The 19,003-nt window shown below is 38.5% G+C and overlaps 1 protein-coding gene across 5 annotated transcripts in view; it reads left to right on the top strand.

The window, feature by feature from the left end:
* PPARG (peroxisome proliferator activated receptor gamma) overlaps positions 1-19,003 on the top strand; it is a 130,099-nt gene that overhangs the window by 46,826 nt on the left and 64,270 nt on the right. Inside the window, exons 1-2 of one of the 5 annotated variants that reach the window (XM_065886491.1) lie at positions 12,989-13,159; position 14,014. The exons of 3 other annotated variants lie outside the window; for them this stretch is intronic. Coding sequence is in view for 1 of the 2 variants with exons in the window: in XM_065886487.1 (XP_065742559.1) it covers positions 12,964-13,045 (82 nt within the window). In the remaining variant the exon portion in view is untranslated. Of the gene's footprint in view, positions 1-12,785; positions 13,160-14,013; positions 14,015-19,003 lie in introns of those variants that run through there. One more of the 5 variants, XM_065886487.1, reaches the window with a different exon arrangement.

The following is a 19,003-nucleotide window of genomic DNA, read 5'->3' as shown; positions in this document are numbered from 1 at the left end:
GAATAGAACTTAAGATATGTGTTAGGAAATAGTGAACAGTAAGGTGAGTGAGTGGGTGGGTGTATGGGCAGATGGTAGCAATAATACCATTAACTTGTTAATAATCGGTTAGGCGTGGTTCTGATCAGGGACAAGAGTTTACAACAGATGAGCTCTTAACCCTTAAAATACATTGAATGGAAGAGTTAACATAAAATATTAGAAGTCATCTAATCTACTCTCCTTTCCTTGTCTCAGCTTTATAAATGGGGAATTAAGACCAGAGCCGTTGTGACTTGCTAAGTTCATAAATGGAGTTAGTGGCAGAACTGAAGGTTGGACGCTGGTCTTCTGTTCTTTTCCAGTCACACTGTTCTGCCTCTTGACTCTTGAATTTAGCTAAACATCTTTTCCTTCTCCCTTATGCCAACTGTATGAGTACCAGATCTTAGACCCTAAATTAAAGGTTTGGATTGTAATCATTAGTCATCAGTAGAAAAATATGATATAAAAAATGCATCTGTTTCATGTCTCAATCTCAGTAGATGTCTTATTTATAAAATGGCTAAAGGCTCAGTGAGATTAACAATATACAACCTGTAATAAATGTTTTATAGCCACGGCAGTGAAAAGCCTATATTTTAGACCCAGCTCTATCACTAACTAGCTGTATAATTTTGCGTAAGTCCTGTCACCTCTTTTTTCTTTATTTACAAAATGAGAGGCTTAGAAACGCTTTAAAGTTTGGTTCAGTTATTTTATATAGCTGTATCTTATTACTACTTGAGTAAAGCACAGACTTCTTTGAAGGAAAAAAATTTCTTACGATTCTCAGTGTTCACATAATTTTTATTATAATGTAACTGAAATTTGCTCAAAACTAATTATAAATTGTTTACGCCTATAGCTCTTATATGCAACCAAAATAAATTAAATAACATGTTTAAAGCCCCTTAACATTCAAATTAACAGTCCAAAATGGAAACGACTGCTATAACACATGCTTTTGGGGGTTCTACACCCTGTGCTTCTCAATGCTGTGTATATGATTAAGTTCTCCCTCTGCTTTTCTCTTGTTGAACTCTTCTGTGAAACAGTCCTTCCTACAGTATTAATAGGTCTCATTTGACCTTCACTTAACTCCAGTGAATCACTTACATATTAAAAGTCTACCTTTGTCCTTCCGTCCTTAATCCTGGACAACTAAAGTAGTAGTACTGGGAACCAATGAAATCGTAAATACAAACTGTGGCACTGAACTGACAGTAAGTATTCAGTTAAAAAAAAAAGCATCCAGATAATCTAAAATATGAATTTTTACAAATTTTCTGTCATTAAAATGAAAGAAAAATTGAAAACGTAGGATTAAAAACTTTTAATCAAAAAATTGAAACAATTTAAATGTCCATTAACTGAATGGATAGACAAAATATGGTATACTCATACACAGCCTGGCCTCGATTATTCAGCAATAAGAAGGAACTTACTACAGATACATGCTACAAAGGGATCAAAAACATTATGCTAAGTGAAAAATCCAGACAGAAGAGATGATGTATTGTATGATTCCATTTATACAAAATACCCAATGAAAGCAAATCTGTAAAGGTAGAAAGTAGATTAGTGGCTGCCTGGGGGAGGTGGGAACTGGGATTGATTGTAAATCAGCATGAGAGATCTTATTAGGTGATGAAAATGTTCTAAAACTGATTTATGGTGATTGTTGCAAACCTCAGTAAATGTACTAAAATTTATTGAATTGTACACTTGAAATGAACTTTATGATATATAAAATATACCTCAATAAAGTTGTTTTTAAAAAGCATTTATAAAGCTTTTCTTCTAGGACTTCTTAAGACTATACATCTATGGCTATCCCTCCCCAGAGTAAGGAGACCAGTTGAAAATATATTGGTTTAGTGGAATTAGAGAGAGGGTTCAGTAATTAGGATATCAGGGATTCTAGCTTTGACTTTGTCACTAACTCTCTGTTACCTTGGGCAAGGCCTTGGGCAAGTCACTTAACCTGTCTGTACCTTGGTTTCTCCCACCATAAATGAAAAGGGTTTAGGTTAAATGTTCTTTAAGACTTCCTGCAGAAATGACAATCTCATGTTCACATTTCTATCATCTATGAATACCATACGGTTTCTCAATCCCCTATTTAGCCCCCCTTCCAAATGATCTTTTCAAAGCTCCTTTAATCAGCTTGGCGTATTGCTTGTCTCAGTAATTCTTGATCACTAAAACTTCCTGACCTCAATGCATAGGTCTTTCGGGTGCACAATTCCCAAAATGTTTATCTGAAAGCTCTGTAGGAGACTGAATGTGGTTATCCTTCATTAATCTCCCAGGGGCTATGTTCTCATCCTCTGTAATAACTCTCTTATGGAAGCTCTCCCATAGATAGCAGTACACATCCCCTTCAGGCAGTACATGAAAGAAACAATGGAATCATCCTATTAAATTACAGAGAAGGAGAATCTGGCCCATTGTTTTCTTCTGCTGCCTAAGGAAGAAGTTGTACTCTTTGGATCCCCATAAAGATTTTGGCTTGTCTACCTCCTTGGATTCCCAAGTAACAATTAAGCAATCTGGCCTTCTTCCCACTTCTCATTTCAGTGTGTAAGATATTTGTCAACTTGCCCAGAAGGACTTTAGGCATTTTGTGCTCTTCATCTGAGTGTGTGTAATAGATAAAGACATAATTAGAAGGAAGACTGAGTTAAGACTCAGTTTTATTTTGATTGGGGGAGGGCATACTTATTTTAGAATGGAAAAAGTGGTTTCTTGTCTGTCTTCATATTTTAGTCTTTCCCTCCTTCCCTTTGTGTTCAATAAGATGATTCTGAATGTTTAAAAATGAAAAGTTTATTAAAGTGGAGCTCATGTTTGTAAATATAAAAACGTAGCATCTGGGCTTCCCTGGTGGCGCAGTGGCTGAGAGTCCGCCTGCCAATGCAGGGGACACGGGTTCGTGCCCCGGTCCGGGAAGATCCCACATGCCGCGGAAAGGCTGCGCCCGTGAGCCATGGCCGCTGAGCCTGCGTGTCCAGAGCCTGTGCTCCGCAACGGGAGAGGCCACAGCAGTGAGAGGCCCACGTACCGCAAAAAAAACAAAAAACAAAAAACGTAGCATCTTACTTCCTAGAGCTTAGTGTATCTGAAGAAAACCACCCTTGGAGTGCAGAGAACAAACTAGGTGGTTGGAATGTGGTTTAATTAGTCCACAAACCTGTCAGGAATCTTAGACTCCCTTCCTAAAGCTATGCTGACACACAACATAACTATGGAGGAACCAGTTAACTTTGTATTCTACTTATTCCCTATACATTAGGAACAACCACTTGCTAAAAACTGAAAATCACTATTAATGGAAATTGTCAGGTGAAACTGAAGCCTTAGTTATATTATTAGGGGTTGATAAGTGGTTTTGTATATGCAATAAAAAGAAAAAGGATTAGAGATCTGAAGAACCAAGGGATGGATGTCTTGGTTGTAACTGTCATAGGACCAAAGATAACAGAGAAAAGTGTAGCTAAAATAAAATTCTCTAAAAATAATTGAAGAAAAGAAACTTAGATATGTCAGTATTTTATGACATGAGCATCCAGTGAACAGAAGAAACAGGTATGCCTAACCAAGAAATTTAGGTATTGAAGATATCTACCTTTTTAATAACAGAACAAATTAAACATTTATTCTTCCTTTGAAATAGGAACTATATTTCAGGGTATCCGCATTGCGTTAGTTCTCAATGAAAAGCTCTACATCATAGAAAAATGCCAGCTAATAAATGTAGGAGGAGTGATAGAATTAGAAAGACTTCTTTTCATAAACTCAAAGCATTGATTCAGGCAAAGATTATTAAGTGTGTTATAACCTTTAGGTAAGTGATTGGTGAAGCTGAATATCCTTATAATTACATAGTAACAGCACACAGCTTACTTTCTAGGTGCAAGAAGAAAAAAGTAACCCTACAATATTATCATCATTCTAAATTAATAATTGATCTTAGCATCACTAACGGTCAGTCATATGCCATGTCTCTGATGTGATGGAATAGGAAGCATAGAACCTCACCTATGTTACATTAAAATAGAAAATGTTTCACCTGAATCCACACACCCTTAGATATAACATCCAGCTTGTGAGAAACATGGGGATAGAGAAGCAAGCTAAATGATCCCACAAGAAAACAGTCAGACAAATCCACAGGGTGAGACATTCTACGTGATAAACTGGTCTGATCTTTTCAGTTAGTCAGTGGCCTTAAAATTAAGGCAAGCCAGGGGTGGGGGAGCATGGCTATACTAGATTTTAAAAGACTTAAGGGACATACAGCCAAACATATCAACATCTTGGGTGAGATTCAGGTTTGGAACAAACCAGTTATAAAGAACATTTGGGGTCAACTGGGGAAATTTAAATATGGACTGGGTATTGTTTGAAATGAAACTTTACTAAAATGGAAAGATGGAGATTACAGACTTTAAAAAGCAGGTTACCACCAGTAAGTGCCATATCTCATTTTTACTAAAAAGCACAAGTACTATGTGTATAGGTACATATGTGTACACATATATTTACTTATGATCATACATACGCCCAGAAAAAGATCCAGTTAGATGAACCCTAACAGTTCAACAGTGATAATCTCTGAGTAGTAGAAATACAATGATTTTATTTTTACCAGTCTGTATTTTTAAATTTTCAACAATGAACGTGGATTGGTTCTGTAAAAATAAAACGTACTTAAAAATAAAAAAAGTTTTCATATAGACAAGCAACAGTGTTTTCTGTCCTTTAAGGAAAATTAAAATAAAATGTTTCCATTGAGGAAGAAAGGTGAAAAGACTAGAAAACAATGTAGTATCTTTCAAAAACATCTGACAGTGGGTTTTGTCTGTAAAGTTTTGTCTATTTGTCTTTAGTCAACATGTTGTAAAGAGTCAAACAGAGCGTTTGAATTCAAACTCTGTCACTTTACAAGCGTTTTTGCTTTGGGCATGTCACTTTATCTCTCCAAGCCTCTGTTTTCTCATCTAAAAGAGAGGTTGTGAGAATTAAAGATGATTTAAATAAATCAGTGCCTGGAGCAGAGTGGGCTTTCAAAAATTATAATATTATAAATTCTTATCATCAAAAATTTAAATCTTACACGTGACAACTTGTTTAACAAAATAATAACAGTCATCAGCTGACACCCCTGTTGCTCTTAAATATGTTTTACGAGCATAAGTGTGTTTCACAAAGAAATGGTATATAAGTAGAGTATGGAATCTTCAAAAACAAGTAGGAATTTTAAAAGTTCGCTTAGCAATAATAGAACCATTTTATTTATGATAGCCGTTAGAGAATTGATAGAAAAATAAAGATTAACTCTGTAGCCAAAAACCATTACCAGGTTCCACATCGAAGCTGTATTCAAGAGCTGCTGTTATTTTCTAGTTTGGCTTTAAAGGACCTCCCAGCATCATTGCGAATTTCAATATAGATGAAAACACAGTACAGCTTTAAGGTACTTTTAAAAAATTATAGTATGAATACCTCACAGTAGAAATTTTCACACAGTAATTTTATTATTTTCGTTAGAGGAACTATGTCAATAGAAAGCACGACTGTTTGTACCAGAAGAACTCCAGCCTGCTAGGATGACTCATGAATGCTAAGCATGAGGCAGAAGGACATTTGTCAGCAGAATGGATTCCTGAACTGATTGATCAGATATCACCAATTTTTGATTACCAAGTTGTTATTGAGCACTTCCTCTGTGAAAAGCACTGTCTCTAAACTCTGTGATCAACTGTGGCCTTCCCAGGGGTGAATCCTCCAAGTTAAGTGACTCACATAGTACAAATGCTTTCGTGCCGATAGACTTCTAACATGATTGTTGGCATTAAGAAAAATTGATTAGAACAATTTCCTTGAGCGTTTTATTGCATCATTTTAATGAGATAGAGCACAGTTTGGAGCTTTGGACTGGGAATGAAGAAACCTGATTTCTAGCTCAAAGTCTGCTACTAATTATCTGAGTAGTTCCTTGGGCAAATCATTTGATTTCTCTGGAACCCGTTTTCCTTGTAAAAAATTAAGAGTTTGAATATTTTAATCTCCCTAGTATTAAGTTATATGAGTCTGTGATCTCAGAAGTCCTTGTATTTCCTTTAGGACAGTCACAAAACTGGTAACTTGCTTATCCTACATAAACTAAACTTGCCTGTAGCTCTGTGGCTCTAAGCTTGCTTTAGGATTGTGGGGTTTTAGTGTGGTTCACCCGTGATGGGATATATCTTACCTAGGGAATCTCCATATAACTGATCTTGAAAAATTAATGGATAAAATCTGAGCAATGAAGAAGATACATGTTATAGAAGTTTGGGATTTCCCACAACTTAGATTTGGGTCATTTGATAATATCACCCATGGTATTTTATTATATGCTTAGAAACCAAATTGCTGGAGAATTTCAAATACCACATTGCAAACACAGGTTAACATAGTTTAGGTGGTATGTCTTTGGTTCAAAGGTATAATGACTTGAAAAGTGTCTAGTTGATCCCTAGAAAGTGGTTAGACAAGTTAGGGTTGTTTTTTTGGTTTTTGGTTTTTTTTCAGGTATTACAAGCAAGTTAACTTTTGAAGGGGGAAAAAAAAAAAAAGGAAGTTTCCAGATAAAAGTGCCTTTCATGCTGTACCTAATTAGCCACCGGGTATGAAAAGGAAGAAGTAACTCGGGATTAGAACATGAATAAGAATACAGTATACAGAATTTCCATTACACTTTAAATAAATGAATTACAGGCATACTGGTAAGTATTTCCACATTAGAACCCAAAGGACTTAAAGGATTATTCAGTTTTGCAGAAAGACTTTCTCATTCTAGAGATGAGAAGTGTGAACCCAAAGAGTTGACACAAGTTTGAACCCATATAAGAACCTAAAACCTAGGTTTTCTGGCTCCAGTTTCAGTGTGTTTTTCCATAGATTACATTGCTTCAGGGTGAAGAAGACCTTTTAAAATGCCAAATACACATCTGCTGGAGTTATTGGCTACAAGCTAACATCATTTCAAGTTAATTTTCTTTCAATCAAAATGGTATATTAGCTTAAAATATTAATCCTGTAGAGAAAATATGTTACTGTTTGCAATTCTGAACCAAATTACAGTTTTTGATTAAAGAATGGATTGTACCTTCAAAAAAATGACCCAGGTGTGATCAATGGTGGCCTTCCTTTGTCTCTTTCCGTGGGAATCCTGGGCTTGCCGGGATGGTTGTGGTAGAATTTACATGTTAGGATACAGGATTGTTTGTTCTTTACGTGTTAGGTTACAGGGTTGTTTGTTTGTGGTAGAATTTACATGTTAGGACTCAGAATGTGTCCCACTGGAACATCATTTCTCCCACGTTGTGGTCCCTGTGACTATGGAGAAACCCTGAATTTATGCACGCCCCAGTAGAAGGTGGGGTTCTGAGCCAACTTTAGTTGCACTAGGAAAAGACAGCAGTCCTGGGCAGGGGGAAGTGAGCTTTTCAGTAGCCGTTCTGGTTGTTGGCAGTTATGTGGCTTTCTTTGGAGGACCATCGGGAAATGTCAGTCTTTTCAGAACAAGAAGAAAATTGAAGGTGTTGTCAGTTCCTGAGGTGTCTGAACTCCTTGAATGATCCGTGTGAGACAGATGTGTCAGGCAGCTGTCCTCTCATCGTTCTCATCAGCAACAAAAGCAATAAACACACGCTTTATGCCAACTAGGGACACTGTGCAAGGCCTGAGGGATGCTCACAGGTATTAGGGAGGGAGCTCCTGACCTTTTAGGACCTAAGGTGAGTGGTCATAGCGCTTGTAGCATGAAATGAAGCAAGTTTTTAAATGGGGCTATAGCAAAAGAAAAGAATACTATATGCACCATTCTAACTTGTACTAACTAACATAGCTTGTTTTACAGAAAAGGAAAAGAAAGCAATTAAAGCAGTTTTTCAAATTCAATCTAGAGAATGAAATTTCATTAATGAAATTTAATCTAAATTTAACTTATAGCCCCCCAAAACAGGGTTTTACATAGATTCAGAGAACAGATTGGTGGTTACCAGAGGGAAAAGGAGGTTGAGGGGAGGGCAAAATGGGTAAAGGGGGTCAATTGTATGGTGACAGATAGAAAACTAGACTTTTGGCGGTGAGCATGCTATAGTGTATACAGAAGTGGAAACATAGTGTTGTACACGTGAAACTTATATAACGTTATCAACTAATGTTACCTCGATAAAAAAAGAGCAAGGTTTTAATTAGTTTTCGAGAGCAATGTGACATGAAAACTATTCTATTGTATGGGAATATTTGATGTAAATCATTCTAAACACTGAATAATACTTTTTATAAAACTTCATATAGATATCATACCATGATTTTGTTAATTATACATTTTTAGACATTCTCTTACTTTTTGTCATGGAATCATTTATAGCTGTTATTACTCTAGTTGCCTTCTCTAAATGTACTAAAATTTTGGGAGTATTTTGGCTGAGTAATATTCAGATTCTTTTGGTCAAAGACAGTTTCATAAATAATATTGAAGACCAAATACTGAAGAGTAGCCTTCTCAAATACCAAATTGTCCATTTTTTTTAATGTCATAAACTAGGATAGCATTAAGCTTTTCATCCTCCCCTTACATCATCATTCCTGACTATCCCCATTCTTCCTCCTGCTGATGGTGTGTACCGTACGCACAATCACATCCATACCGCTATGTCATCAAAGTCCAAGGGGAGACGATCTTCTTCTCACCTCTACATGGCACAGAACCCAATATTCCTCAGTAGGGGAAGCTGGGTTAGATTTTGTGCAATTGCATAAGGAAGGTGGCCTTCTCCCACTCCTCCTGACTCTGGAAAATTACCAAGGACTATCCTTCAAAGGGGGTTCCCCATAGGATGGAAGGCAATAGACTTCTATATAGAGGTACCCTTCAGTACCTCTAGAGGTATCAATGCAAAGTGCTGATAACCAGTTGGTGTACAAAACACCTAGACATGGTCTAAAGCTCCAAGACCTTACATAACAGTCCCATTCACCGGCATGCTCTTTTATGCATCTTATTATAATATCCTTCAAATTTTGATATTATAAAGAATAAGATACTGGGGGAATCTTAAGACCTTGAAGATAAAGAAATTCACGTGCATGTCGAAACTCTCATAAATTTTCTGGTGATCACATACTGTGTTGTCTGATGGTAACGGTAAGTAAATATATTATTTATGATATCAGCACATGCTAATTGACCTTCAATGTTAAGTAAGCTAAACTATCACTCTTTTAGGTATATTTGGATAATTTTGATAAATGTAGTTAAATGTGAACTCACTGAGGATAGGAACCTTGGCTTATGAATGTATTATCTCCTATGCCTAGAATAATACCTGGCACTTAGTAGGTATTTCATGAACATCTGAGGGATGCATGAGAGCATAGCTGTAAAATAAAATGTAATGCCTTTTCAATATCTAAGCACAAAACAGCTGTGTAATTAGATACAAATGAGATTGGCTCAGTTTATTTTTGTCCATTTTAATTTGTGAGCAAGTTGTTTCTTAAGTGACCCAGTGCTACAGTGTGATAGGACAGAACATGATCACTAACATAACAAATATGATTAAACAATCTATATTATGTAAGTATTTTGTTAGTAACTTGGGGTACTTTCTGTATTGCTTGATATGTTGTCAAGAGTTTAAGCAACACTTATTGCTCCTGCTATGTGCCAGGCTCTATTAAAACTGCAATTTTTGTCTACTGACTTTTTAAACTCCACCATATAAGAACACATCCATCTTGTTCATCAAGCCAGCACCTAGCTCCACGCCTGCCAGTATAGTGTGATATATTGCCAATAAATATTTGTTGAATAAATAAATGAATGGAAAACGGTGAATAGGTCAGGTTTTTGCTTTCAAGTAATATCGTCTAGGGGAGAAGGGTTGACAGATTGTGGTGCTGTAAGAGTCGGTAGTATTAGATTCAGGTGCTATGGAATAATTGGCTGTTAAAAATAATTTTATGTTTGAATAGCTGAAGCACGCTGTCAGAACTATTAGAGGCTTACAAGTTCTAGTGACACAGGACATAGGCCAAGTTGAATGGTGTCTGAGAAGAAAAAAAAAAAAGAATAGAAGTAACAGTAGGTGAAGAATCCAGAAATTAGTCCCTTTGATGATGGCTGGAAAGAATGAATACTACAGAACTCGAGAACTAGGTGATACTGTCAGCCTCAGAAACAAAACTAAGACGATCCTCAGGTAGAATTATGTGGCATGAATGAGCTACATGGTCATTGAGGAAATGTGGGAATGAGAGAAAGAAGGGCATTGAGAAACTCCCCACACCCCCTCCATAGCCATAGATACTGAAAAGTGAATAACGTATTACTCATTGATGTTCCTTGAAAGAGTTAACATATTTTCCCCTGAAGTCACCCTATACTCTATCCCTGTTGCACCTGATTTATTAAAAGCGGTGATTTAGACACTTGTAAGAGTGGGAGTTGGTGAAGGCCAATAGTAAACTGGCCTGAGAGTTAGATGCAAGTTCCGGCTGTGCCCCTCCCTAGCTGTTCAACCTGGAGAATTCACTTGTCATTTAGGGGCCTCATTTTCTCATCGTATTAATAGAGCCTTAGACCACAAAGGGCTTCTCTCACTCAAAAATGGCTATCATTCTGCAAACTTTATCATTCTTATAATCTATCATAATCTTAAGAACATTTTAATAAACTTGTTCATTTTTTTAAAATTAGAGAGGGGCTTCCCTGGTGGCGCAGTGGTTGAGAGTCCGCCTGCCGATGCAGGGGACACGGGTTCGTGCCCCGGTCTGGGAAGATCCCACATGCCGCGGAGCGGCTGGGCCCGTGAGCCATGGCCGCTGAGCCTGCGCGTCCGGAGCCTGTGCTCCGCAGCAGGAGAGGCCACAGCGGTGGCAGGCCCACGTACCACAAAAAATAAATAAATAAATAAAATTAGACTTTGGAATCGGAAGGCAAGAATGAGGTGATGATAGGGAATTGGTTGAGATACTGCCACTTAATAGGAATAAAGCTGAAATTTGCCTTTCAGACTCAAACACATCTTGGGACATTGAGTAGGAGTATCTGTAGGCAGAATGGGGCTTAAAATTTTGTTCTGTTTTATTAACAAGAAGGAAAGTGTTCTTGACTTTAATCATTTATTTTTATCTATCATAAATTCAACCAAGAATCTTGGATTAACACACCTTTAAATATGTCATTGTGCGAAATTTCCCATTGAGAGGAAAAGAGAAACTCCTTTATGGAGAATTCAAAGTGAATATAGAAAAAACTAGTTCTACGCAACTATAATTCCCCCAGTCATTTGGACTGTCAAGAAACTTGCTTTACTGGTGGGAAGCAGCTGCATAGCACAGGGAGATCAGCTTGGTGCTTTGAGACCACCTAGAAGGGTGGGATAGGGAGGGTGGGAGGGAGACGCAAGAGGGAGGGGATATGGGGATATACCTATATATATATACAGCTGATTCACTTTGTTATACAGCAGCAACTAACACAACAGTGTAAAGCAATTATACTCCAATAAAGATGTTAAAAAAAAAAGAACCTTGCTTTAACTTGAATTACCTTAATAAAGGTTTTTTGGTTTTTAAAGGTTTATACACTATGTAATTGCCCAACTCTACACTTTATTCTGCACTGTGGAGACCCAGTTAAGTGTCCTTCCCACTGAGCTGTTGCCCCATGACTGACAAGGAAGTTCCCTTGCAGGATGACTAGTTACTCAATGTAGATGAATCAGATATGTATTTCTTCCACTTGGGGAATATTGGGATGAGTGTGTTCAGAGATTTGTTGCCATCTGATATACTGCCCTATGTGGGGCATCTTTTTCAATCCATAAGTCACTGCAGTTCTGTGAGGCCACTTATGTGACAGGAGGAGGCCTGCTCCCACATTGAGGTTTGGCACAGCTAGTGTTTCTCTTTGCCAAAAAGGGCAAAGGCCTTGAGCAAGAAGCCAGCTTTTTCCTGATTACAAAACTGACCACAATTCCTCGCCAACCTATCAGTGTAAGTCCGCTTTTTTTTTTTTTTTTTTTTTCTGGTAATGCATTATTCCTCTTAGGGAGAACTCCACTTTTTTCATTATGGTAAGGAATTTATTGTTACAGCATTAACCGATGTTCAGACATCAGCTGATGTATTTGCTATTGATGGATAAACTTAATAATTAAGTTTTCAAAAAGCAGACCCTGATATACAAAATCTAAGTCATAGCTGGACCTGCCTCCAGTCTCTTAACTCTTTAATTTTACGGAATTTGGATAGCTTTCAGCATCATTTTTTACATACTTTACAAAATAGTAGAATAAATACCTTAGAACATTTTAGTAGCTGATAGCAAATTTTAAAATATGATCACATTCTTGAATTCAGATGTTTTCTTCAGATATCAGATAATGTGATTATAGATTCAACCAGGGATTGGCAGACAGAAAAACGCTTTGTCCAAGTAAGTTTATTTCATAACCCAGAGATGTAAAGCTTTCCATTTAAGAAGCAATTGAATATTGAAAAATCTCTTCGCTCCAAGAGTTCTAAATACTGTACTGCTGCTCGCTTGCGCCCCTCACAAGACACGGAACATGAGGGTCACTGGCGAGACGGTGTGGCAATGTTTTCCTTGTAATGTACCAAGTCTTGCCAAAGCAGTGAACAAGATTATGACACAACATTCTGTCACAGCTGGTCTCCAACAGGAGGGTGCCAGCCAATTCAGGCCTGGTCCTTTGTGAGTTTATTCCCACCTCTCCCAAATATTTGGAAACTGATGTCTTGACTCATTGGTGCGTTCACAAGTTCTACTACCACAAATCTTTTTCTTTTAACGGATTGGACTTTTGCAAGAAATAGACAAATATCAGTGTGAATCACAGCAAACTCCTATTCCATGCTGTGATGGGTGAAACTCTGGGAGATTCTCTTATTGACCCAGAGAGTGATTCCTTCGCTGACACACTGTCTGCAAGCACTTCACAAGGTAAAGTGAATTCCAGATACGGCTGTTGGGATACTTCGGGCATCATGGAAGGGTGAAACTGTTCTTGTAGTTTGTTTTCCAAGTTACGTTTGTGCTAATACAGTGACGTGTATAGTTCAGTATTTTGATGCTTGGTTTGCTACTACTGTGTTCACTTATGAGCATATTTAGAACTTCTTAGAAAGCCTAAATTAATCCTTATTTTATCTCTGTGCATGACTCCTATGTTCTGAATTTTAAGCATTAAAGGTATATTTATATTTTTAAAAATCCTATTCGTTTTTTTAAATTGGGGTATAGTTATTTTACAATGTTGTGTTAGTTTCTGCTGTACAGTGAACCAGCTATATGGATACATATATCCCCTCTTTTGTGGATTTCCTTCCCATTTAGGTCACCACAGAGCACTGAGTAGAGTCCCCTATGCTATACAACAGGTTCTCATTAGTTATTTTATACGTAATAGTGTATGTATGTCAATCCCAATCTCCCAATTCATCCCACCCTCCCCTTTCCCACCTTGGTGTCCATACGTTTGTTCTCTGTGTCTGTGTCTCTATTTCTGCCTTGCAAACAGGTTCATCTGTACGATTTTTCTAGATTCCACATATATGCGCTAATATGCGATATTTGTTTTTCTCTTGCTGACTTACTTCACTCTCCATGACAGTCTCTAGGTCCATCCACCTATTTATTTTTATTTCCTGAGTTTATATATGTTTCCCCCAAATACCTAAGGTCTTTTTAGAATACCTGAAGAGTCACTTTCCTGCTTGTAGCCTTCTGTGTTACCTGTCTCTCATAGCAGTGTTTATCCCTCTCACAGCATTTATTCATCTTAAAGTACTCTTTGCACGTTTCTGCTCTACTTTGAAATCTAGATACTTGCATGTACATTTTATCTGTCCCAGAGAATTGTAAGGTTCCTGAGTGTAGGACCAAGTTGTATTCTTCTTTATATTTCTTAGGGTGTGAAGCATAGTGCCTAAGGCTTTGTAGAATCGTGTGGGGACCTTGAGAAGGTCAAAGTGTTGCATTTTACACATAAAGAAAATGAGGCCCCTAATGCCTATTGTATGCTAAGTAAATGATTATTACTCTTGTTCGGTTATGAAAGGTTCCGATACTTCATTTTCAGTATTCCTTTCTTGGCCGTTGCAAGATGTAAGTTCTTATTTCTGTACCTCCTTCTACTGGAGCGTATTAGCACAGCTGATTCTGTTTTGTACTGTTTTGTATGTATTTCTGGGCATTTTCTTCTCCCAGATGCCACATAAAAATAGGTTGTGTTAACTAGTCTGATTCACGTTTTACAATACAGGTGCTGAAGCATTAAGTTGCTTAATTGTTGAAATGGATGGCTTTACATTTTGATTTTCAGTTTTTCTGGAAGCCTGAACTTTGAACATACTGATCACAAAATTTTAAAACATCAAGCTTTTTAAAAATTAAGAGAAAATATTTCATGAAATACCATTTCGTTTTCTTATGATGACTGGACTCAATGTATGTTTCTATCATCTGAGTCTCTTAAATAGGAGTTTAGTTTCATTATATTATATAAAAGTCTGTTTTTCTATAAGCCATTAAGAAGTATTGCTATCTTTCTCCGGTTTTTCGTTTATGCTGCATCAGGGCAGAATGTCCTAGCTATACTGTAAAATAATTCTTGAGTCAAAATTTGATAGTTTTGTCTGTTTGAAAAGGATATGTCCAGAATGCAGTACAACAAATGTTTTAGGTTAACTGGGGCAAGTACTGTTTACGGTAAGGGATAGTTACGGGTTTCAAGTTAGTTTTCATCCTGTGCTAATCTCTTTATTTTTATGCCTTGAATTTTCCCTGGGTTTAATTTGTTTGACTCTCAAATCCCCTTCAAAAGAATAACCCAGTACTTTTCTTCTTCATTAACATGGTACAGAATAGAATTATTGGCAGTTAAGAAATTATATATTGTGCCAATCATTTAACCATTGCGTTATATGGTCTCTGATTACTCCTTATTCGTAAATGTTTTTCTGTTAAAAATATGAGTTCCTTAAGGCCAAAGACCTGTGATTGTAAGCGTCTGTATTTTGTAGGTGACCACTAAATACTCCACCGTTGCCAAAACAAACTTGAAAACAAATTGGGAATCTGGTCGTCGTTAGCTAATTGAGGCCAGCAGAGGTGAAACACTGCAGAGATTAGGTACTTGGCCTCAATACAGGAATTCATCTGTATCACAGGCAAAGGGGAATAGGGATGTTGCAAGGAGCTGAGTGCTGCTACTGAAGACCGAGTGGCTCGTTGAGTGTGAATGATCCAGATGTCCAGCCGTATTGGTCCCATTCGTGAAGCTAAAAACTCCACTGTGTGTAGCCACTGTACCCAAAGGGGACTTCTATACGTTTTCCTGGGCTTCATTATCACTGTGACTCTCTTTATCTTATTTCCCTTTCTGTTTTCATCATGAGCTTTTCAAGGAACCCCAAGTAACCCCATGCTGGCTCTGCAACCATTTCCACTAGAGAAATTGGCACGATTGAAGGGAAGCTCCGTAAACTTAAGCTGAATATGCCTCCCACTTTCAGTGCCAGACTCGGTCCTGTGTGAATTCTCTAATTTTAAATTGTTGCACCAGAGCATTGAAAGATGATGACACGCTTGTCCTTTGGAGCTGGTTGAGCAATGGAAGTGCGCCTTAGAGACATGACAAATGCTGCAATAGAGGATTCTTTGAAATGAGAGTCTCTCCTGAGAGAGGAGTGAGTGATTGATTGGCCGCCATTTCTATTGAGGGAGACAAACTGTGGCTGTGTGACTCCAGGCAGCTATGTACTTGGAAGCGTTTAGATAATTGACCCAAGTCTTTACCTTTCCAGAAGTTTGAGGGGACCCATGTAGTATCAGGGAACGTAACTCCTGAACTTGTCTTGGCCACATACTTTCTGTGTGAATTTAAGCAAGTCACTTATCCTCACTACCCTCTGTTTGCACATATATTAACAGAAAACACAGGGCTATTGTGAGGATTAAATGACACAGTAGTTGCGAAAGCACACCGGACAGCCTGTATAGAGTTTATTGGCCTGGCCTTGTAGTATTAATCACTCGTGGATAGAATGGAAGACATATAATATCCTAAATGTGAAGCATTTTAAGGAACATGGTGGGGAAATCAGCAGGATTCCTTAGGACTCAAAGCAAGTGGCAGTTTTGAGTGAGAAGAGGCCTCTGCATGAGCTCCCGTGAATGTTTTGGTAAGGAAATGATCAGACGTAGAGAAAGCATCATGTCTGATGTTTTTAAACGGGGGAATTACCTCCCACTTTTATTAACATTTATCCATGAAAAGATTGAATATCCAAAAGTTAAGTCCTTCTTTGTGCCTAAATGAGAGCGATGATTATGTTTTCTTCTGACAATGAAAGTTGCCTTAGATCATAATGTTCTCCGTATGATGAATTGCTACCCGACTGCAATTATCCATATAAACTGTCAATTGCAGTGTAAAACAGGGGTCGTTAAGTGAAGAACAGTTTTTATACCTCTGATAGAGGTCGTCATAGATTATGACCCTTGTCAGCATTCTCACTTACACCTTGAATGAGATGAGCTGGAGGAAATTCTGAAATCATCAAAGCTCTTAGTAAGGTATGTATTCTTTGTGTCAGAGGAAATCTGACCACAGTAGATTTCTTAATTATATTCAATCAACAGAACAGACACAAAGTGCCTATTATTTTAGCTTCCATTAGAAAGTTGTCCAGAAGATGCCTCGTGTCCACCTACCACTGTTGAGTATTTGTGAAGATATGTGGTAGAAAATGAATCAGACTCGTCTGAGTGGGAGTTAGTTTCTATAAAGCTCTACGAGATTCACGTTTTTGGTAGACAATTTTGCACCTGTAACTAATTTAGAGACACAGACATTGCACATGTATTTGATAGCAACTGCTATTCAACTTTTATAACCTGGGAATTAAGATCACGTGGCTGCTTGAGAACACAGTTTTTGAGACCCACGTAATTTTTTTTTTTTGAGTAAAAGGGATTGCCAACACAAGATTGAGGTTCCCACAAGTGGCAAATGGTTTGCATTAGGAAGATTTAAAACAGCCAACTGTCAATCACCTACATGTAAATTATGCCTCATTACCTCATGCCAGGATTTCTGTATGGCCTTCTAGCTGAGCTAAATGAGAAACTCTCAGCCAGCCAATCCAATCTGCCAGATAAGTGGTCCTAAAAGCCTGTCTTTCTTACCCGTTTTCTAATACGTGTTGAGCACCTGCAATATATACAAGGCACCAGTGTGAACACTGGCATTCAGAGCTCTTTGTATTCTGGTTCCACCTCATGTACCTTATTTCCCTCCACACCCCAGAGACTGGCCTGCCATGATCTTATTAGACTAACATCATTGTCCCAAGAACAAGCCACACTCACTCTTGCCTCCAAAACTAACATGTCCTGGAACGCCTCTCCTAATTCTTCCTCCTGTTCCAATTCTCTCTGTCCTTCAAGGTCAGGTTCAAGTAATGTCTGCCCTCTGAATACCTTACCGTTAATCGCTCTCCCTCTCCCCTGCAGGAATATGTGTCTTCTCCCCACTCCACTGCCAGCATCTGATACAGGCTACCCACTGTCCCTTGCCTGGAGGGCTATCCCAGTCTCTTGACAGGTTTTCCTGCCTCTGCCCCCAACAACCTAGTCTCAACCCAGCATCCAGAGGGATCACGTTAAAATGGAAGTCAGGTCTGTCCCTCTGCTCACAACCCTGCAGTGACTCCGCTTCTCCTGACACATAAGCCCTACACCCCACGCCGTCAGCGTCCCCCCCTCCCCGCTCTCCAGACACACTGACCTCCTTGCCGTTCCTCCCATGTTTCACACTTGCTCCTGCCTTAGTGCTTTCGCTCGAGTTCTTGCGTCTTCTGGGAACCCTCTTCCTCTGATATCTTGGCTGACTCTCAGCTGCTTCTAATCACTGCCCAGCTCTCACCTTCGAGTGAGAACTGCCTTGACCCCCTGTTGAATTATCTGTCCTCCCCACTGCCCTTCCGCTCCCCCCTGCTCTACATTTGCTTATTTCTAAGCAGTCCTCAACTTCTAGCCTGCCATATAATTTATTTGTTCATCGTTTTTATTGTTTATTTTATTTATTTTTTTAAAACTTATTTACTTATTTATTTTTGGCTGTGTTGGGTCTTCGTTGCTGCACGCGGGCTTTCTCTAGTTGCGGCGAGTGGGGGCTACTCTTCCGTTGCGGTGCTCAGACTTACTGCGCTGGCTTCTCCTGTTGCGGAGCACAGGCTGTAGGCGCAGGGGCTTCAGTAGTTGTGGCACGTGGGCTCAGTACTTGTGGCTCCCGGGCTCTAGAGTGCAGGCTCAGTAGTTGTGGTGCATGGGCTTAGTTGCTCCGCGGCAATCCTCTCGGACCAGGGCTCAAACCTGTGCCCCCTGCGCTGGCAGGCGGATTCTTAACCACCGTACCACCAGGGAAGCCCATATTTATCGTTTATTGTCCGTTTTATCTCACTAGCACATTAACGCCATGAGGACAGAGATCTTTGTCTAGTTTGCTCACCCACTGCTACATCCCAGCTGCCTAGAACATGCTCGGTGAATAGAGGGGCTCAGTAATACTTGTTAAATGAAAGAATAAAATCCTCTATCATTTTTGGTCTGTATCACAGTATTTAGGCCTTAATTGGAGACCGCCTGATACTGTTTTCTGTTTTATATATTACCTAAGCCAAATTATATAGTCACTGAGGATAAGATCCAAGTTTTATTCTCTCCTATATTCCACCAGTATCTAACACGTAATAGGTAACTAATAAGTTCTTGCTGACTTATTAAGACCATGCTGATCCCTTGCTGTACTTCTCCTGAGTTCAGGCACTGGAATCTGTTTAGTGTATAAAAACAAAAGTTTAGTGTACACTAAATAATATTCTAAAACTGATGTTA

The sequence above is a fragment of the Phocoena phocoena genome, chromosome 10, assembly GCF_963924675.1.
Source record: "Phocoena phocoena chromosome 10, mPhoPho1.1, whole genome shotgun sequence".
In the NCBI taxonomy this organism is placed as follows: Eukaryota; Metazoa; Chordata; class Mammalia; order Artiodactyla; family Phocoenidae; genus Phocoena; species Phocoena phocoena.
Note: the sequence above shows the minus strand (reverse complement) of the source record. Positions and strands in the feature narration are given on the sequence as shown.